Source organism: Mustela nigripes, chromosome 5, assembly GCF_022355385.1.
Source record: "Mustela nigripes isolate SB6536 chromosome 5, MUSNIG.SB6536, whole genome shotgun sequence".
NCBI lineage: Eukaryota > Metazoa > Chordata > Mammalia > Carnivora > Mustelidae > Mustela > Mustela nigripes.
This window is the reverse complement of record NC_081561.1, coordinates 50,668,639-50,690,979: the sequence shown is the minus strand read 5'-3', so window position 1 is coordinate 50,690,979 and position 22,341 is coordinate 50,668,639. Positions and strand designations below refer to the sequence as shown.

The window sequence follows — 22,341 nt, the reverse complement described above, 5'->3', positions numbered from 1 at the left end:
CTTAAACCAGGTCTGAGAAACCCAATCTTCGACTGGAGACTCAGGGTTGCCATTCTAAAATACTCAATCCATTACAATCATTTTCAACGTGCTACAGAGACAACTTAACAGCCATGGACGTTATTCCTTACGGGATACCCAAATTCATATACTATCCAGTTCAACTAAAATAGTTCCATTCTGTTTCTTTCTAAAATTATAACCAAGATTTTAAGGACCCTAGGAGCTCTGAAAACATCCATAGGCGTTGTGCCATTTATTTTGGCCAGAAACCAACTTTTGCTTTTCTTGCAAATTTTTAATATGTTCCAGATAGGCTGCTGCCAAAGCCTCCAGTCCCTCCCCAACCAGCAAATACAGTGCTTCACTTCAGTTACCATCCTTCCAAAGCTCTCGAAAGCACGCTCTCCTCCTTCCCGCACAGGACAGCGCTACTACCCGCTATGCGGCTTCCTCTCAGGATGCCACAGATTCATCAAGGTTCTGAGGTGTGGCCAAGGTTTCTTCTCCCTGGGCTAACTGGCTCTCCACTTGGGTTTTAATCACCATCTTTAGGCCTGTGGCTGCTCCACCATACACACAGCTCAGATGTTGCTCCAGCTTTCTTCTGTCTTACCTGGTATTTCCACTGAATGAGTGGAGGGCTCCTTAAATTAAAGGGTTGCAGAAAAGAATATCCAAACCAACAGTTCCCCCAAGGAACCATCCTGCCAGGGAGTCTTATTCATCTGATCATCTTTGCCAGGAATGGGTAGGAGAGACATAACCTAACCGCTCATGTGCCTCGTCCTTTCACTCCCTCTTTAAAGTATCTTATTAGTAGTATTATTTTTAAAGACTATTTGTCACAGAGAAACAGAATGAGAGTAAGCACACAAGCAGGGGGAGAGGCAGGCAGAGGGATAAGCACTTTCCCTGCTGAGCAAGGAGCCCAATGTGGGACATGATCCAAAGACCTTGAGATCATGACCTGAGGGGAAGGCAGACACACAAACTGACTGAGTCACCCAAGTGCCCCTGAAGTATCTCTTTAATATATGCCAATCTTTATCTCCAGATTCCTAGGCTACACTCTCTTCTCTCACTTAGCAATGACATGTCCTCTGTAGTGTGGTCCTGGTCTCTAGTTAATCCTCCTAATCCATTCCATTTCACACTATGATCAAAGGGACCTGGAAGAAATTCCCTTGTACCAGTCTTGGATTTAACAATACTGTATCTCCTGACATGGCCTATTAAAGGACCTTCAACAGCCTGAAGCCAACCTACTTTTCTAGCCTCAATTTCTAGGCATTCCCTTTTCCCTGCTTTAGTCCTGTGTTATGGCAATACTCCCTCAACATCAGGCACCTCCGTAATCTCACATTTGTGCATTCCCGATCCTTGCTTCTCTAACTCACTCTGAGACCTACCAGAAGATTCACTCCCCACCTTCCATTCATAAGACTCCCAGGACCTCTCGACAGACAGCAAACTCTTCCTCTCCTCCCTCCCGCGCATCCACCCATCTGCCTCCTACTCCAGTTCAAGGGTGGAGAGCTTCTCGCTTTTCTTGACTTCTCTCTTCAACCCCATGACCTAGCATAGTTATGTCCTTAATATATAGGAAGTACACAATAAATACTTAATTTAAAAGTTTTCCATCATGGAAATAAAGCCTTTAGTCTTCTGCCATATGTAAGTGAAATTTCAATATCATCTTTTTTCAAGAAAACATTTTCACAATACCATCTTGCTTTTAATAGAAAAATTGTGAAGCTCAAATAGGCTTAAGACATAAAAAAAAAAAAAATTTCTAGAAACCTAGTATTCATGGCTTTATAATTAAATTACTTTGTCAGTAGCCAGTGAACTATATTATCTTAGACCAACGCTAAAACCCAAAAGGTGATAGGGTAAGGAAATAAATTCTACCATTTCTTGTATGCATTTCCTGATTTTTATAAATTGTATGGAATTTAAAGTATTCTCAGTAAATTGTTAAAAAATACCATTAGGAACTATACATATGTAAACACACAATTCAAAAGTAAATGGTAGGGGCACCTGGGTGGCTCAGTGGGTTAAAGCCTCTGCCTTCGGCTCAGGTCATGCATGATCCCAGGGTCCTGGGATCGAGCCCCGCATGCTTCCTCCTCTCTCTCTGCCTGCCTCTCTGCCTCACTGTGATCCCTGTCTGCCAAATAAATAAAATCTTAAAAAAAAAAAAAAAAAAAAAAAAAAAACCACACACAAAACTAAAAGGTAGATTTTTTGTGTGTGTGTTTTTTTTTTATTAGTCTTACAGAGGAGGAAATTGTGGTCTTAAGAGTTTAAATTCTGGGGGCGCATGGGTGGCTCAGTGGGTTAAGCCTCTGCCTTCGGCTCAGGTCATGATCTCAGGGTCCTGGGATAGAGCCCCGCATGCTTCCTCCTCTCTCTCTGCCTGCCTCTCTGCCTACTTGTGATCTCTGTCAAATAAATAAATAAAATCTTAAAAAATATAATAATAATTTAAGTTCTGTGTCTAAGATCACACAATCATTCAGGGGAAGACCCGGGACTTAGATTTGCATCTTCAAATTAAAGTCTATTCACAAAATGTATGCAGACTTTTCAAATAATTGTGTTTTCACCAAATACCCAATCATAGCATGAAAACAGTGATATTAAATGACAAACATTATAGCATAAAGGCATATAGTTCCTATAGTTTTGTTTTGACTTTAAACAAAATTTGCTAGGGGCACCTACCTGGCTGGCTCATTTGAAAGAGCATGAAAGTCAACCTTGGGGTCATGAGTTCAAGCCCCAAGATGGATGTAGAGATTACTTAAATATAAAAATAATAAAAAGAAACTTGGCTAAATGTTGATTGCTGGAGGTATCTTATAACCACGAGGACAGCCAGCCTTTGGACAAAGTTTACAGAGAAAGGAGAACAGAGCCGAAAGGAGAATAGAAAAATTAGGAAAGACTTCTACTTCTGTTCAAGAGGGAATAAAAGCAACCAATTTTACCTTCCCATCTGAAACAGCCAAAATGAGAGAGAGTATATGAAACAGCTTTTTCAAGACACTGGATAGCAGTTAACACAAGGCAGAGATTCCTGATCTATGGGGAAGAAAAGCAAAGCGAGTCCACCAATTGCCCCAACTTACTGCCAGAAGAGAGGAGGCTCTAGATCAGGGGCAGGAAGATAAGGCAAAACCTGGAGTATGCCCTGAATTGAAGAGATAGAGCTGAAGGTCTGAGGAAAACAAATCAATTAGAGTTCACAGGACCAAACATCAGAGAACCCTGAAGATCTGCAGAGGATTCCCCCTTAAGGATTCAGTAGTAAACCAACCCATACAGGAGTACCAAAGTACCAAGTACCCAAAGCTGGGGCTAAGTGTGTTCCCACAAACCAGAATGGATTAACTCCTTATTCAGGGACATTGGGGAAAATATCCATAAAGGTCTTGCCTCAGTAGAGGGAGTAGCCCTAGAGACTTCTCCAGATCTAATTATAAAATCAAGACGGCAAAGGACTGAGCTGCTTCCAAATAACTGTACTGTAGAACAAGGCTTAAAGAACAGAGTTAGGAATATACAATTAACAAGCACCCAACAAGGTAAAATTCACAATAACTGACATCCAGTCAAAGATTACCAGGCGTGCAAAGAAGCAGAGAAACATTCAGAAAATAAAACTGAACTTAATCTTAAATAACAAGGGTGACAGAATTAGCTAAGACATTAGACCAGTTATTAGAACTGTATCCCACATGTTCAAGAAGTTTAGCATGGGTGGCTCAGTGGCAGAATTCTCTCCTGCCAAGAAGTTTAGTAAGGCTGCAGATGTATATGTAAAAATCAATTTTATTTCAATATATTAGCAATGAACAGTCAGAAACTGCAACATAATACCATTTACAATAGGAAAAAAAAAACACGAAACCGTGATACAGGTAACAAAAAAATGTGAGACTTGTATGTTAAAAAACTAAAAAAGCAAAAATAAAAAGGATGGGAGAAGTTAAAGATTTACTTGTCCTTGGGTCAGAAGACTCATTATTAAGATGTCCATTCTTCCCAAATTGATCTACAGACTCAATGCAATTGCTGTCAAAATCCTAGGTTTGTTTTTGGTAGAAATTGCCAAACTGGTTCTAAATATCATGTAGAAATTCAAAGGGCCTAAAAAAGTCAAAACAACTGGAAAAAGAAGAAAGTTGGGAGAGCTAACGCTGCCTGATCTCACAACGTATTATAAAGCTATGGCTATATAAAGAGTATACTACTGGCATAAAGATAGATAGATCAACGGAATAGTACAAAGACTCCAGAAATAAAGATATACACATAGACAACTGGAATTAGACAAGCTGCAAAGGCCATGTACCTCTGGCAGCGAAGAAGGGATAGTCTTTTCAACAAATGGTGCTGGGGCAACCAAAATAAAAAATCCATACTTTACACCAGAGACAAAGCTAACTCAAAATGGATCACAGACCTAAATGTAAAGCCTAAGGTCATAAAACTTCTAGAAGAAAATACAGCAGAAAACTTTTGTGACCTTGAATTAAGGAAAGATTTCTTAGATAACACAGGGAAAGTACAATCCATAAAAGAACAATTGGACAAACTGGACTTCATTAAAATGAACAACTTCTGTCCTCAAAAGACATCCTTACTAAGAGAAGGAAAATAGCCTGGGAGAACATATGTGCAATGTAAATTATCTGGTGAGAATTACATCTAGAATATATAAAGAACTCTCAAAATTAGGGAAATGGCTTTAAGCACATTTCACAAAAAAGTCATACCAATGGCAAACAATCACATGAAAAGATACTCATCATCACTGTTCTTAAGGCAAATGCATATTAAAAATGCAATGAAATACCATCACCCACTTATTAGAATGGCTAAAATTAAAGACTGACTATATCAAGTGAAGACAAGAATGTGGACAAACTGGTATATCCTGCCAATAGGAATATAAAATGGTACCACTACTTTTAAAAAGTTCAGTACTTTCCTTGAAAAGTTCAATCACTCCTAGGGAATAATCAAAGTAGATAAAAATCTAAGTCCATACAAAGACTTACACACTAATATTCATACAAGTTTTATAATAGCTAAAAACTGGATAGCCAAATAATGGATAAGTCCTAGTATATCCATGGAATGGAATATAATGCAGTAATTAAAAGGAATGAGCAACTGATACATGCAATGAAATGAATGAATCCCAAAATATACAAGCAGCCTAAAAAGCCAGACCAGAAAAGTACATGCTTTATGATTTCCTAGATCTAAAACTCTAGGAAATGAGAACTCTACTACGGGGCCAGAAAGCAAAGTAGTGGTTGCCTGTGGAGGTGGGAAGAGAAGTGGGAATTGCAAAGGGGCACAAGGACATTTTTAGAGATGATGTATATTATTTTGATCGTGGTGGCAGCCTCACAGGTGTACACATATACCAAAACTTACCAAACTACATTTTAAGTATGTGCAGTTTACTGCATGTCAACTATAACAATAAAGATGGTAAAATGTTTATGAAAACCCACCGAACTTGGTTAAACCATGAATGTATAAACAGAGAATTAACAAGCTTATCAGCATATCACCCATTCAATACCAGCAACATCATTAATGCCCCAGTTTTCTAAACAACATATTCAGATGCTTTAAGTATATGAAAAGTTCAGACACAAATTTATTTTTCCTTGATTTCACCACTGTGCTTTAGAAACACATGAATACTGTTAAAACAATGTCCACAGTGATAGCAAAGTAACAGAAAAATAAAACTTTGCTTTATGGGTCACAAAATACTCAATGACTTATGTAAGAAACCTGAACATTCCTAATGACTATCAAGAAATATTTGTGCTCAACATCTAATTCTAGTCCATGTCCAGTAATGCATTAAAGGCATTACTGCCTTTAGATTTAAAGATTTAAATTTAGATTTTTTAAGTGCAATTCAGAAATACTGTACTTTCCAAACACTATCAATACCATTAAAAATAACTAAGCCAATGGAATATAATTATATCTGAAAAAAATACAGATAAGTTAACTGGTTAAAAAAATGTCCACGTACACAGAATGCTTCATTCCCCAATGATCACAGCTATTTTTAAAATTATTTTTTTCCTTCACATTTTTATTTAAATTGCAGTTAGCTAACAGTAGTATTAGTTACCGGTGTAGAATTTAGTGATTCATCACCTACACACAAACATCTGGGGGTTCATCACAAGTGCCCTCCTTAATCCCCATCACCTGTTTAATCATCCCTCCACCCCCCCCAACACCCTCCCCCGCCGCCATGCAATCCTCAGTTTATGCTCAATCGTTAAAGAGTCTGCTTGACCATGGTTATTTAAATGAGATATAGCAGATATTTAAAAACATCCAAGTGAACAAGTTACCATTTATGAGCCTTTACTCAAAAGGCAAGACACTTACTTGTAAACCATTTCATCAACATTATCTCATTTAATCTTAACCCTATAAAGCATTATCATTCCTATTTTATAGATTAAAAAAACCGAGGTTGAGATAAAGCAATTTGTCCAAAGCTACACGTTAATTAACACTCAAATAAAAATGTCTTTTGTCTATTCTAGATTTATAGCTCAGAGTTATGTTATTTTTCTATAGGATCATAAGCTTATTAATTAACAATGCATTTTCTAAATAGTCACTTAAAGCATTCTTAACCTACATAGGCAAATTTGTCCTTCAAACTCAATGGGTGACATTTCAGCCCTTAACATACCCCATCCCAGCTTTACTGGCTTTATGCATGGTAAGAATAAACTCAAATATCAAGGACATGTTTTATTTTCCTAAATTCACATGCACTTCTCTGCTAACTAGAGGACAATTTACCTTCTTAACTTTGAGAGCCACTACACTGGGGTAAAAAAATTAGAAAAACTATACATTTGCTTTTAATTTTTATTTATTTATTTATAAAAGATTTTATTTATTTGAGAGAGAGACAGTGAGAGAGAGCAGGAGCAAGGAGAAGGTCAGAGGGAGAAGCAGACTCCCTGTGGAGCTGGGAGCCCGATGCGGGACTCGATCCCAGGACTCTGGGATCATGACCTGAGCCGAAGGTAGTCATCCAACCAACTGAGCCACCCAGGCGTCCCTACATTTGCTTTTAAATGTTGTTTTCTGACACCTCTACAACCTGTACTGTGAACTCTGTAAAAGGAGATTTGATGAAATCTCACACATTGTAAATAATCCAAAACCTAGTATTGCGTGTTTAAGAAATGGACCTGAAGTCAGCCAGATTTCAATTCTGATAATGCCTCTGCTGTTAAGTAGCTGAAAAGGCCTGGCAGGCAGGTAACACTAGAGTGAATTCAAAAGTTGTCCTTACTGCCACGTTTGCAGCCTACGTTTCCTAAGTTTGTCTTTTAATGGGCGAATTCCAGTTATGAACAAAATCTGCACCTGAAAAGTTTGTGTATGCTGTGAAAAGGTAAGTGCTTTTCTTTTTTTTTATATGTAGAGTAGAAATTTTAGCAGGCAAAAAGAATACCCAGGAACATCCATCTTAAATCTCCCCCACAGTACTCCCCCATCCTAGGGCAAAATGAAGTGTTCTCCCCGCAACCCAGGAGTTAGAACTTCTATTTCCTCCAGAAACAATAAATGGTGGCTAGGGTTAGGACCTCTTTCACCAAACGTGAAAGATGCATCTGTAAGCTAATCTGGGAATCTACGCATTCATAAGGTTGTCACAGGATAATACTTCTGATTTCTAAAAAGCCAGCACACACGTTTAGAATACAACCCATTTTTACCTCAGTGATTCGTAGCCTTTGCTTTAAGAGTTTAAAGATTATCTACAGGTGAATTTCAAAAATAACATTCTGGTTGAAATGTGTACATAAAAAAATGTGTACATTAAAAAAATTTTTTTAATTTTTAATGTAAAAAAAAGTTATTGAAACGGTTCTTACTCAAACTACAAAAGCTAGGTGAGTCCAACCCTGTCATTTTCCACAAGAGGAAACTAAGGCTCACAATCATACAGGCAGTTTGGCAGGCTCTGGAATAGGATACAAGTGGCATTACAAATCCAGGGTTCTTTCTGATATACACTACCAGATACAGATACTGTCCTAGGAACTAGGGCTAAGCATTTCCAAAAGGCAGGGTCTTCTAACCATGGTTTTAGGTGGTTTTTTTGGTTTTAGGTGGTTTTTTTGTTTTGTTTTGTTTTGTTTTTTGGCTTCTAAGACTAAAAGTTCCCACAAAAAGCAGTCATTTGGTATCATATCAAGCAGTCCGACATACCACATCTCAAACACCATTTTCTGCCTGGCAAAGCCATCCTCCATCTCCAAGGGCCACACCACCCACCACACCCTTCTCTACTTTATCCATCTACCCAGCTGGTTTCTCAGTGACTTCTCAAGACTTTTGCATACAATGCATGCTTGCTTGCCACCTGACCTTGCCTGCAGACTTCTACTTCAGCAGATGTGATCTGTGAGTTCCTCCGTGTGAGGAACGGCCCTAACACCGAAAAGTAGTTAACGTCTCTCCTCCTCTTTTGCTGAGGCTCATCTCATCAAGGAAGCCTCCCATGATAAATAAGAGACTCTGGTTTTCAAACTCCTTAAGTTGGCAACCATACTAAGAAATAATTTTCATGTGGCTCTATACAGACCTGCTCACATGCACTCTCAAATAACTCAAAAGTTTGACATGCTACGCTGCCTCTTTATGACAAAGTAATCCTCTTCATCTGATTCCATTTCACTTTTTTTTTTTTTTTTAAGTTCTGGAGAGGAAAAAAAAGTCAAGGAGAACCTAAATTTGTCTTTCAACCTGCTCACAGATCATGACCTGCAAAATTCCCTACTCCAAAAGACGCTGGTTTATTAGGGGGAAAAGAAGCAAAGAGATGTGGGACAGAAAAAAAAAAAAAATCCAGGACCTGGGGATAGAGCACAGATCACTAAATGCACACAATACGCAAATGAACACACAATGTCAGATGCTATGAAGCAACAAGGAACTTCAGAATGAAACTGAAGAATTACCGAACACAATACCACACCCCTTTTCTGTCCAAAGTATGACAAACCCCTTCTAGTATAAATGTGAATTGCTATTATACTTTTGAAACTTAAAACACTGCAATTCAACTGTAAAAATCAGAATTATCGTCCAACTTTTGAAACTGACAAACTAATTTTACAAGGAAACAGATATTGCCTCAGCGTAGCACCACCCTGACACCTGGGTCAAGAGTAATAACATCAACTAAGAGAGAAATTTGCACCTGAGCAAGCGATGGAACCCAAATGGTTAAATAAAAAAAAAAAAAATAGCACTTTTCAAAAAAGCATCGGATTATCTGAATGGTTTCTACATGTGTCTTTAAAAAAACGGAAAGAGAGCACAAAAAGCTTTGGCAGAAGAAAACTAAATCTAAAGGGGGGGGGCGCAATGCTTTCCACAGCATTCCAATAAACAATGGTTCAACAAATTGAAAATTCAAAGACATTTCAGCTCTAGGCAGAACACATGTTGAAACTGGCTTGTAAAGAAAGGATCCAGGCCACGGAAAGGCACTAACAAATCCCAGTTGCGAAGCTTGAAGAGTTCCCATGCATGGTGGTACAAGAAGTTTCGTCCTCTTTAGGAAAACCGAGTTGTAATGCCTGTTCTGTGCCTAAAAAGTGGTGGCAAAGCGTGGAGGGCGAGGAAGGGTGTGTGAAGAGAGTGAGAGGGAGCTGATGAGAAGCAGCTGGAGGTTTAAAAAGGAACCTGCAGGAGATGGGGCAGAAGCGAACATCCTGAAGACCTGAATCCTAGCGGCGACGGCCCTTCTAGGACAACCTGGCCCCCTCCTCACTGATCGCAAAAGCGTATTTTGACACCGGACGCGAGACCCCGATACACGGTCGGCAGATACACCAGACTGAAAACTCCCGGAGGCACCAAATGTCACACTTGCTCACGCTCGCGCCCTCCCAGCGCCTAACCCATTTGTTCAACGAAGGGGAAAACCCTAAGAATGAATGAATGGGAGAGGGAAGTCTAGTGAGAAGGCTCGGGCAGGGCCCCACGCTCGGGAGAGCTCCGGCCGCCCGTCGGGGGAGAGCAGGGACAGCGCACCCGGGCGGGGACGCGTCCGGGGACCCTCGGGGCGCACCGCAGGGCGCGGACCGCCTTGGGGGCGCGGGGCGCGTCTCGCCGAACAAAGGAGACGCGAGGTGGCCTGACAGGGGCGCCCGGCGGGGGCGGAGGCCGCGGGCGCTCACCTCGTCGCCCCACTTGAGCACGTCCTTGTGCCGGTCCTTGACGGCGTGGTAGATGTGCAGGAACTGGAGGATCCCGTGCCGCCGCACGTGGTCGGCGTGGCGCTTGGTCTCCTCCCAGCTCAGCGGCGAGCCCTGGGACAGCAGCCCCATGGCTGCCCCCTCCTCCTTCTCCTCGGGGCTGACCGCGGCCGCTGGCTCAGCGCGCGGGGCGCGAGTCCGACACTCAGTTGCCGGCTGAAAGCGGCGGAGGCAGCGGCTGCTGCGCCCCGTGGGGGCGCCCTTGGGCCACAGCTGCCGGAGGGACGGTCCGCTCCGCTCCGCTCCCCCGCGCGGGGTCCTGGCCGCCCAGGTGACCGACTCAGGGGTCCGGCGCGCCGCGCGGACACGGAGGCAGAGGACGGGAGGGCAGGCTGAATGGCTCTCGGCTCGGCGGCCTCGCCCTTCGCCCGCTCCGGCTCCCGTCCCGCTGCTTCTCCGAGGCGGCGGCGACGGACCCTACAGTCACAGTGCGGCAGCGGCTCTCGCTTCTCTTTACCGGTGTCGTGCACTGGCTTCTTCCTACTTGTGACCAAGACCTGCGCCGCCACAGAGCATGCCCAGTCTTCCTATCTGCTCACTCGCAGCTCCAGGGTGCGATCCGTCGCTCCGGGTTTTATAGACTACGGGCGGGGGCGGGGAAAGAAGGCGGTGCAGGAGAGGAGGTGTGGCCGAGCGCCCAAAGAGCCTCAACGAAGGCCTCGGGGGAGGCGTGCGCAGGCGTGGTTGGGGCGGAGTCAAAGGGGCGGGGGTGTGGGGAGCGAAGTCCCGCACGCTTTAAAGCAGAGGAGATAGAGTAAAACATGTGTTCTCTAACCCAAAGAGATAAACTTTGAGCCGGGGAAGAAATTTGGTTATTTGAATTAATGAACAACCCAATGTATTCATTTTGAGGTGAGAAAAGGCCTCACGCTCATTAAAAACAGGTGAGAGCTGCAGGGTACGGTAATAACATCATAGCTTGGGAGTCAGATGAAACACCTGTTCAATTCCAGTTTCCACTATCTACTGACTGTGAGATCTTGATCACGTTATCTCCATACCCGTGTAAAATTATATGAATTCTGTCTTTTATGGCTGTTGTAAGAGTGCACACGATGCAGATGTGCTTAGGGTCGATGGCCAATAAATTACCTGGCTATTAAGAGGAATCAATTTGTCTACAGGGTTTATGTATATACAATGTGTTATTGCAAGTATTTGTGTATTCTCTAAATTAATTATTTGATGACATAAAGTCTTTGGATGGTCAGACACCATTCATGGCAACAAAAGGGATTTTGTCAACATCTTCAGACGGATTTTTTTTTTTTAAAGATTTTATTTATTTATTTGACAGAGATCACAAGAAGGCAGAGAGGCATTCAGAGAGAGGAGGAAGCAGGCTCCCCGCTGAGCAGAGAGCCCGATGCGGGGCTCGATCCCAGGACCCTGGGATCATTACCTGAGCCAAAAGCAGAGGCTTTAACCCACTGAGCCACCCAGGTGCCCCTTCAGATGGATATTTAAAGGAATCATCTCCAACAGCATATCCCCCATCCAAAGCTAATATTCATCCATTATGTGACTAAAATGATGTTTTCATGAGCTTACCAAGGAGAAAATATTAGAAACAACTGGGATTGATCCTGTCATGGTGGGAAAGAGAAAGGCGGTACCTCACCCCCATAAATCTGTGTTGACAGAGTGGTGATGTCAAGGAGGGAAAAAGAGACAGCAACTAGATCACACATGTACTGAGGCCAGAACGTGTGTATTTATTGTGCTCACGTCCATCAACTACAAAGCTAACATTAGTAAGCATTCATTAACTGCTGAATGAATACAGAGTTGTAGGACTCTCTTCTCCCACACCCCTTCATAGTGGATATGTCCTTATCAGGGATTGGAGACATGGATACCCAAGGTCTGGCTGTAATTTCCACAGTGGAGTGTGTGTATGTGTGGCCTGTGGATGGGGGCAGGGCTGTGGGGGTGTTTGAAGCTCAGGTGATGTTTCCATCCAGAGCACACAGCAAGAATAAAAACCAAAACTCATTCTAACTTGTTCATGGCTGACTCAGCAACCTCAGCTACTGCACCCACTCTTCCTTTACCCTCTGCACCAATATCACCAGGCTTGTTCAGTCCTGGCCTTCCACTGTTTTTCCCTGCTTGGAATTGTCCACCTGACACATTCCTGTTTATCTGTTGAGTCCCAGCTATTCCTCTCCCTAATTTGGTTGCATTTGTACATGCATCTGTTTCTACAGTAGGATAAAATCATTTAAAAAAATCTCCACACTAGTGACTTCCTCTAAGGATAAAGATGATTTATATGTTTTGATTTTCTTTAATTTTTTATTTATTTTTTTAAAGATTTTATTTATTTATTTGACAGAGAGAGATCACAAGTAGACAGAGAGGCAGGCAGAGAGAGAGAGAGAAGCAGGCTCCCCGCCGAGCAGAGAGCCGGATGCGGGACTCGATCCCCAGACCCCGAGATCATGACCCGAGCAGAAGGCAGTGGCTCAACCCACTGAGCCACCCAGGCGCCCCTGATTTTTTTTTTTTTTTTTAATAGAAAAGTGCTTGTATAAATCTTGGCTTCCTATGGAAGGCAGGGAGTGTGGGAAGTTGGGGAGGCTGTGTTGCTCATGTTTCATATGCAGGAGAGGGACCTAAAAGATCATTTTTTATTCTCAAAATCTCATCTCACATTTGCATAGGCCTGCATTGTTCAACACAATAGCCATCAACCACATGCGGCTACTGAGTATTTGACACATGGCTAATTTGTAAAACTGAATTTTAGTTTTATTCTAACCCACTTAAATATAAATTTCAAAATTGATATTCCATTTGGTTACTGGAAAACTTTTACATAAATTTGGAGCAGGTCGGGAATGTGAATTTACTTTTGGGTCTGTTAAATTTGTGATATGGAAAGATCCGAGTATTTCCAATGAAAATGTAGTGGCCTAAGAGAGGTACTGTGAGTGTAATGCACATACTAGATTCAAAGACAGTACAAAAATAAAAATGTAAATATTTTATTAATAATCATATACTGACTACATGTTGTAACTGTATTTTGGATATGTTAAGATACAGTATAGTGCTTAAACTAATTCACCTTCTTTTTAGTTTTTAAAGGTGGTTCATGAGAAATTTAAGATTATCTCTGTGGCTCGCATTCCACTTAATTGAAACACAGCAGGTGTAGACATTTACACTTTGCAACGCACACACTTTTCTCCTACACCTGCTGGATTTCCTCACAATACCTGAAGCTGGGCTCTTGGGAGAGTATCCGTTTCGTTTTAATGAAGAATACAGGCACAAGGGTGGTTCAGTAAGAGACTAAGTTCAAGTCTAGCCAAAGCTTTACGAGGTACTGAATGTAGTGACAGTTAATACTGTAATTTGAGTCATTCAGCCCCAGATTCCGGTTGACACAAAAGGGGGCCTCTCCCACCCGAATTCAGGCAGCACTCTGAAGGGCCCCCGCGCTCTGTTCAATCTCAAATCGGGTGCGGCACGGTGGCACTATTGGGCAGTTAAGTCAAAGTTAAACCATGGTCGCCGCAGTGCCTTTACCAATTACTGTTACAGGAGGAGGGAGGGGTGGGGGTGAACCCACCACAGATCAACTGAAGTCACATTCAACAACAATCAATCCCCTCTATTTGACAGCGTTTTTCATTTTTAAGTTTACTTCTCCTTCTGTACTCCTACGACTAAGTTTTCAGAGACCAGCCCCGGACAGATCTTTTAGGGTTTTCATGGTCGCTAAGCGGAAAAGGCGCTCGTAGACAGCAGAATCAGCTCTTCTCCAGGCCTGCCCAACTGCGGATGCCTGTTCACATACTTCGCGGAAAAATCCCGGACTCAGTCCCCCTGAATCAACCACCGCCAGCTGCGAACGCGACAAGGGTTCCCCGCCTCCTACACGGGGTACAGCCGCAAGCCCCGCCTCCAGGACTGCCCGGAAAACCCGGACCGTGGAGCCGGGAGGCTGGCGACGCGGCGCAACCGCGGGGTCGAGCTGAGCATGCTCGAAGAGCGGCTCAGTCGCGGGAGGAAGCGGCGCGGGCCGCGGGCGCTGCACGCCGCGTCGTTGTTGTGATAGAGCCCCCGCCACGTGACTGCGCCAGGCCCGCCTCCAGGAGCGCGGTGCCGCCTCCCAGTGACTCAGCACTTTGTGCGGTTTCCGTGCTAGAGGTCAATGCCGGGGATGTTGCTCGGGGGCAAAGTCTCGGCGCTCCAATCTTCTCACTCCCCCACGGCTGCTGAGAGTGTTGCAGCAGCCATTTCAGACGTGTTGGTTTTCGGGCCTCTCAGCAAGGAGAAAAAAATACATTTCCCGATGGTCACGCCGGTTCCAATTTTCCATGAGTCAGCAGCTCCGCTGAGATCGCGGAGATCAAAGGAGGAGAGCAGAGGGCCTGTGCCTAAGGGTCTCTGCGGTGCGGTGCGGTGGGGTGGGGTGGGGTGGGGGTGGGGGTTTACAGGTTCAGGCCGCTTGGGTTACCTGCTTCAACCCTACTGTTGTGTTTGGTTTCAACATCCCTTAGATACTCTCCCGGGGGTCTCAGTAATTTATTCTTCGTGGCGCACCTGTTTTATGCTAAGCACTTTGATCTAGAATTCATAGAACAATCTTGGTTGTTGGCTATAATTTTATAGATAAGGCAACTGAGATCTACTAATAGTAACTAACAGGCAGTGGCCAGGGATCTGAACTCCGTTTTACTTTCTACTATACCTCATGGCTGGGGTGAAGCTGAGGGTATCTTTCTGCTTCCTGGCTCTTGATTTTGCCTCCACTAAGACCTCCTTTCCTTTGACACTCCCTTACCCCCAAAAGATCTCTGTTCAGATAGGTGTTTAAGATTTTCTTGCTTTGTATTTTAATTCATTGGTAGAAACAAACTGCTGTCTCTTAACTCAGGTGTACACAGTACAAAATGCTTAAGATGCATAAAGCATTTTTCCCCTACCACTGCATTATACTTGGAATTTGATTTCAGTACATTGAAGTACCCCAGGCCTTTTATCATAGAAGTGCAGCACCCAAAAGACTGTGGTCTTCACTCTAGCTCAGGGTAACCTGCCCAATCTAAGTAAAGTTGTGTTCCTTATCATCAGGGACCCTTCCTTCTTCACCTGTTCAAATGAGGTTTCCCTTCCAACCTAAACATTCTCTGATGTAATGCTACTAAATTAGTTGAAAAAGTACAAATCTTTTTGTATTATGTGGTATTTCTAACACATGTTGAGCTGCGCAACTGTCCATTCCAAGTCAACCAAACACAGACCCCCAGTCAACTTGGTTTTCAAAGCCCACTTTTAGTTCACAGGGAGTGAAGTATAAACGTGCTTATTTTCATGTAGAGTTGCCAAAGGTCTGCTCTGTCAAGTGAAGGCCTTTGTGAAGTTGGGGAAACTTGAGTGCGTAAAGAAGATGAGTAGGAGTCCGTGGGGTGAGATTAGAGCTATGGGAATGAGAGAGGATGCTTTTAAAAGCAAGATCTCTCAGGAGGAGTGATGGAATCCAGAACACATGTCCAGTATCTTGGCCTTCTTATGAGATGATAGGCAAGAAGATGAGGATGCCAAGACTGATGTGTTGGGACAGGAAAGGTAATGGCTGAGTCCAGGAGACTTCCTCTTTTTCACTGGAGCATGGTTAAAGAAACACAACTTTTTATTACAGACATTTGCAAACAAGCAGAAAAGTACATGTAATATACCTATTGTTACTATTACCCATCTTCAGTGTCACCACATGACTAATCTCCTTTCAAGTATTCACTCCCTCCCCATAATTTAAAGCACATCTCACTGGGGCATGATCTCAGGTAGTTTGCTCTAAGTCAGGAATGTAAAAGACAATTGGAGCAATTGGTATGAGGGATGATTCAAAAAAGTGAAAAGGAGTAGCAACAGGCTAATCCCTTGCTGGAAATCAGTTTCCTTTCTCCTGAAATTGGAGACAGTTGGTGTTAACCAGTTTTTATTCCAAGGTTTTTAGCTACATTCTACCTTAGGTGACCTTGCATTTAAAAACTAGAACTAAAAATCCGTCCTTGTCACATGTAGTATAAACTGTGTCACGATGGCTGGCAGGGAGAATGATTTTTGTCAGAGGAGGCCTTTTGTCAAATCTGAGTACGGTCTTTAAGGCATGTGTTTTACATTTGTTAAGATCTTAATTTTAGTTGCTACCTTTTTCCTCCCATTTCACTTACCTTCGTTCACATAAATATATGTGAACTTGATTCTAGATTAGATAACACCAAATAATTGAACTGTGGCACACAGCACCCCATCATTTGTGGCCGAGGAAATGTGAAAAAGGACTCATCATAATCACATCATTTAGAAAAGCAGTGGTACTGGATATCAAGCAATTTTGCTTTGTTAAGACTAGTTCCTGGAAGCAAAGACAAAAACAAAAGAGTAACACAGTTGTACTTCTGGAAAGTGTTTTTCCACACACGATACCTTCTACAGCCTATTTTAGTCCCATCTAAACTATGGTCCCATCTCAACCTTGGTTTACATGTATCAGAATTAACTCTAAATATTAGATGGGTGTCTTTATTTTTTTTAATTCTTTTTAATTTCTTGTATTTTTTATTTATTTGTCAGACAAAGAGCAAATGAGCACGAGCAGTGCTCCCCACTGAGCAAGGAGCCGAATACAGGACTTGATCCCTGGATCCTGGGATCCTGATTTGAGCCAAAGGCAGATGCTTAATGGACTGAGCCACCCAGGCACCTAGAATGCATCATTATTGCTTCAGCCTTGCCAGCACTTGGCAGTGGACACTGATTAGTGAATATTTCATCACAAACTGAGGTCCTCAGGAGTTGAAATTTAGCAGATCGTTTTCCCCCTGCTTTTCCCTATGAAAATATCCCCAGTCAATCTTCTTCTAAGAAGACAGTACAAAAGGAAGGCTAGCCCAGGAAATGTCTTTCTTCTCTGGGTAGAGGAGCCCCTGGTTTGAGACAGGTGGTGAGGTCCCTCCTCATCAGGGTGATGGCTTGAGCCCTCACATTCACATCATTTCCTCCTCACTAAGTCTTTCCTGGCAGTACCCTCATCTGATCTCCTGCCTTCGAGAGGTTTTAATATACAGGCTATCTTAATATAGCATATAATGTAACATATAATAGGCTGCCTTACTGTATATGTCCCACTCTCACACCTTACAGAATTTTTTTTTTTAAAGATTTTATTTAATTATCAGAGAGAGAGAGAGAGAGAGAGAGCGAGCACAGGCAGACAGAATGGCAGGCAGAGGCAGAGGGAGAAGCAGGCTCCCTGCCAAGCAAGGAGCCTGATGCAGGACTCGATCCCAGGACACCGGGATCATGACCTGAGCCGAAGGCAGCTGCTTAACCAACTGAGCCACCCAGTCATCCCACATCTTACAGAATTATAATGTGAGTTCATTTTAGATATGAAAAAAAACTGAGCTAAAGGAAAGTTGAATGCTAGAACCTGTACTTAAATCCAGGACTTTTGACTACAAATTCAGGACCCACTTTGGCCCAAGAGTGATGGTGTAATTTCATTCAGCAGCGACTTTCAAAATGTTGTCGTCTTTACTTTGTTGGGACTATACAAAAGAAACTCTTAAATTTGATATTTTAAGGTTTGTTTTTTTTTAAAATATACATTTCTCTTTCTCTTTCTATGCCCTTTGACTTCTTTGTTCATGATTTCTGGATTATAGAGTCAGAGATTTGTCTTGTGCTCATGGAGGAAGATATAGAGAAAAATAAAAAAGCGGATGAGGGGTGGAATCACCAATCACTCAAAGAATAGCCTTAAGAGGTGAGAGTACCATAAGAGCTACTATAGCCACCTTCAAGATATGGTTTGTTTGTTTGTTTCTTTCTTTCTTTCTTTTTTTAAGATTTTATTTATTTATTTGATAGAAAGAGACACAGTGAGAGAGGGAACGTAAGCAGGGAGAGTGGGAAAGGGAGAAGCAGGCCTCCTGCTGAGCAGGGAGCCCATGCGGGCTCGATTACAGAACCCCAGGATCATGACCCGAGCCGAAGGCAGATGCCCAATGACTCAGCCACCTAGGCACTCCCAGAAATGGTTTCTTTTTAAAGGAAAATCCTAAGAATGATCCATTAAGTAAATCCTTTAAGTAGATCCATTAAGTAGATTCAGTAAGTAAAAGACCCTACCTTTATAGTACCATGTAATCATATCATCCACTAAAATCCATGGTATTGAAAATGAAAATTCTCTGCCCAGAAATGCATGCACATATCATAGCTCTTTTTCTTGTCCAGGAAACCAAACAACTTATGCGAGACATCATGAACCACCTTTACATGCAGGGAACTGATCAGGATTCACCTTGCCCATCCTGATCAGTATGGTCAGGGGACTAGTCCTGTGGTTGTGGGCATGCATGGTAGGGAAATTCACTAGGTTTTTTTGAGTCATAATTGGATTGCAATGTTTATTAAAATAGCTAAAAACTTGAATGTGAGGATTTGTCCACGAAGATAACATTATTATTAGAGTTAAGCCACTATCTTCTTGTTTTCACTATGCAAAACAAATAACGAAGAAATATTTTTTACAGATGTCTTTTAATATTTATAAACATGGATTAAGTATGTCCATAAACTAGCTACGAAATTAGTACCAATGTTGATCTCGGCTACAAAGAACGTCTGGGAGTTTGGACAATATATAAACTTCCATGATTATGTAACTAAGGCAATTCTCTGCCAGCTGGATTAAATTTGTGTTTGTTTATTTAACAAATATGCACTAGGTACCCACCCTGCACGGGTCCTGTTCTTGATGCTGAAGATCCTGGGTGAATGGGAAAGGCAACAATTCTGTTCTCATGGATCTTTCCTTCTGGAGGGAGAAGACAGCAAGAAAATAAACTCAATAATTTTAGATGCCCTTTTGAAGAAAATAATAGCACTCATTGTTTTCATGAAAATTTATGTATATCAGACTGTCTTCTGGTTAGTTTTGCTAATGAGTTAGCTACTAGCTGTTATATTGCACACAGAAAAAGCCACCAGCTCTGGAAAATTTCCCTTTGCTCCAGCTCACGACAAAAATCTCTCAGTTGAAGAATTTCCCCCCACTCCCTTTTTTCTTCAGGTAGGACATATAGCTTCCTTCTTAGATTTCTTCAAAATGAGAATCAGTAGGAAATGTTATGGAAAGATTGATGCTTTGGTTACCTTGGACAGTCCTTGGTTTCTGTTATGGATCTATAGGCCTTAGAAGCATAATATTTAAACAGTATTTAAACAGTATCTAAAGCCTGAGGGGTTTACAGGAGATTTATGATGGAACTTATTTATGATAAGAAAGTATTTATGATGGAACTTATTCAGGAAGTCAAAATAGTGTCAAAATGTCAATGAATATCTGATTTGATGTTAATTACATTGACTGGACTTGTTACATGATTAAGGTTTTTGGTTGTTTTTTTTTTTTTTTTTCCGAACATTACTCGGGATGAAAACGGTAAGTAATAGCATGCCTTTGCTAACATTACACTATACTATTCTGCAGGTAGACTGTATTGATAAAAAATTCCTAGCACAGATGGTGGAAGGCATCTAGAATGTAAAACTAGAGAGGAAAAGTACACAGAATCACATTTTTCAGAAATCTGGTACATTTCATGATGTCAAGTTTGTAAGGTATAAATAAGCTAATCGATACTCATTATATTACTCGCAAGGTTGCTTATAAACCCTTTTTTTTCCTTGTAAGAAAACAACATAAATTCTGCTTGAAGATGGAATCTTCAATAAGAGTTTCTCTCTCTTATCTATTTAAAAATTTTCTAGATGGGGCACCTGGCTGGCTCAGTTGGTAGAACATGAGACTCTTGATCTCAGGGTTGTATGTTCGGGCCCCACATTGGGTGTAGAGATTTTTTTTTTTTAAATCTTATAAAAAATTTCTAGATGTAAAAAAGGCAACTCAGGGTCATCACTCTTTAACTAAAGTAATATGCCTTGAGGTTTCCAAGTTTCAGTTTTCAAGTTAAGACTAGTTTAGACAGTTTCAGGCTGTTTGTTTTATATTCAGATGATTATATGGTAGTTTATTTAAAGGCAGAAACATGCCAACGTAGGCCGGCAAATATTTACTTCAATATTTAAAGTCTGTTAACAGCCCAGTTCAGTTAACGTGTCGTTGCATGACTCATGAATACTGGATTTCTTGAAACTGTGCTTAGCCCACTGCTGAAATAATTAAAAAAACAATGGCTATTATGTTTTGTTTTCTCTGAGGCTTGTAGTTTAGGGATCACGTTAGTACTGCATTCCAGAGTCCCAGGGGAAGGACATAAAAACTGGTGCAGATTATGAGACGTTACCAGAAACTAGAGAGAGGAAGAAAGAACAGAAGGAAAAATGAAAGAAAGAAGAGAGGATAGGAAGAGAGAAAGAAAGGAAAGAGGATAGGAATAGTGTCTTAGATTCCTGACCTCCAAGCTCGATATAATTCACCCATTCATTCAGACTCTTAAGCATCCTCTCATTTGATTCCCAACAATACAAGCTGGGCAACAGTATCTGTATTTGCCAGTTGAATAAAGCAACGCTTTATAGATTTAGGCCTCCTTGTAAAGTTACATATCTAGTAAAGGACAGAATCCAATTTCAAATCCAGTGTTCACCGCCTTGCTTCTCCACTTCCGGTTCTCCAGGCATACCTCTGCCATGGGCTCTTTCCCAATACGATAGGAGAACAAAGGTCCCAGGCCCAGGGCTCTCCTGCCAAGTCAGCTTTTGGCTCCAAGGACACTGAGATCAGTGGCCTTTCTTTCCCTGATGTTGCCTGATTTTCTGTAGCATTTCTGGGGAAATGGGCATTTCTTCTTTACTTCATGTGGTGGCAGCACCATCTTGGAGGGCAGCTCTCCATCTGGTTGCACGGGTTCATCTCCTGCTTCTCAGTGATATTCTTTGAATTCCAGTAGTCAGTAAACACTTTGCAGGGGTTAATGGAGGAGCTGGGAAGGGTATGGGTTAATAAAGAGAGGTAGGTAGAGGAGTAAAGTTAGCGTACTGGGGAAAATATGAATAAATCTAATGCATATTTTTTAAGCCTCCTAGGTGCCAGGTATGTGCTAGATGGTGAGACAAAAAAGTGAGCAAAAGACCTGGTAGTTCTCTCACAGTTTATAGCTAAGCTGGGTAGGAAAAGACTGGTGTTAAATAAAGAGCCGTATGTCATGTAGACGTAACATTGATTGATGTTTATGCTCAGTTAGAATAAAGAGTTCTGTTTTTAAAAAATAAATAACCATATCAATTAATGCATAATTTAAATTGTTATGCTTTATGACAGTAAAAGAAGGGGGGTAGGAGAATATAGTTTAGATGGGACAGGGGGTGACTGTTCCAGGTCTCAGGAAAGGACTCTCTGGGAAATGATGTTCCAAACAACATGTTTATCAACAGTTTGAATCCTGAAATCCTGTATTATTGAGGATTCCAGAATACTAACATCGTTAACCTTTGATGAAAATTATAGGTAATAGTAAAAAATACATTTGTTTTTATTACATACACATGCTTTTCCTACAGCTTTTAAAAGTAAATCGTAGCTGGAGGCAAATATTTCTACATATGCTATTATAATTATACATTTTAAGAAACTATTGTATTTCCTGGAGTAAACCAGGAACACCAATTTTTACAGGTAGAATAACTATTAGGGCACCTGGGTGGCTTAGTCGGTTAAGCGTCTGCCTCTGGCTCAGGTCATGATCCCAGAGTCCTGGGACCCTGGGATGGAGCAGGGAGCCTGTTATCTCTTTCCCTCTGCCTCTCCCTCTGCTCTCTCTCTCTCTCACTCTGTCTCTCAAAAATAAATAAATAAATAAATAAACAAAATCTTAGGGGGAAAAAAAACTATTATGTTGTGAAGGGATTTCTTTTTTCCTCATATCCCCCAACTAACCAAAGTTGACTTCTTCTTATACATATAGATTCTCTTCTCACCATTTAATGTCTGTTT

At 41.6% G+C, this 22,341-nt stretch overlaps 1 protein-coding gene across 1 annotated transcript in view; it reads right to left on the bottom strand.

Moving 5' to 3' along the window:
* GCLC (glutamate-cysteine ligase catalytic subunit) overlaps positions 1–10,908 on the bottom strand; it is a 46,786-nt gene extending 35,878 nt beyond the window's left edge. The window contains exon 1 of the mRNA XM_059400230.1: positions 10,278–10,908. Within this exon, the coding sequence (XP_059256213.1) occupies positions 10,278–10,427 (150 nt within the window). The 5' untranslated portion in view covers positions 10,428–10,908. The remainder of the gene's footprint in view (positions 1–10,277) is intronic.
* Between the last annotated feature and the right edge of the window lie 11,433 nt (positions 10,909–22,341).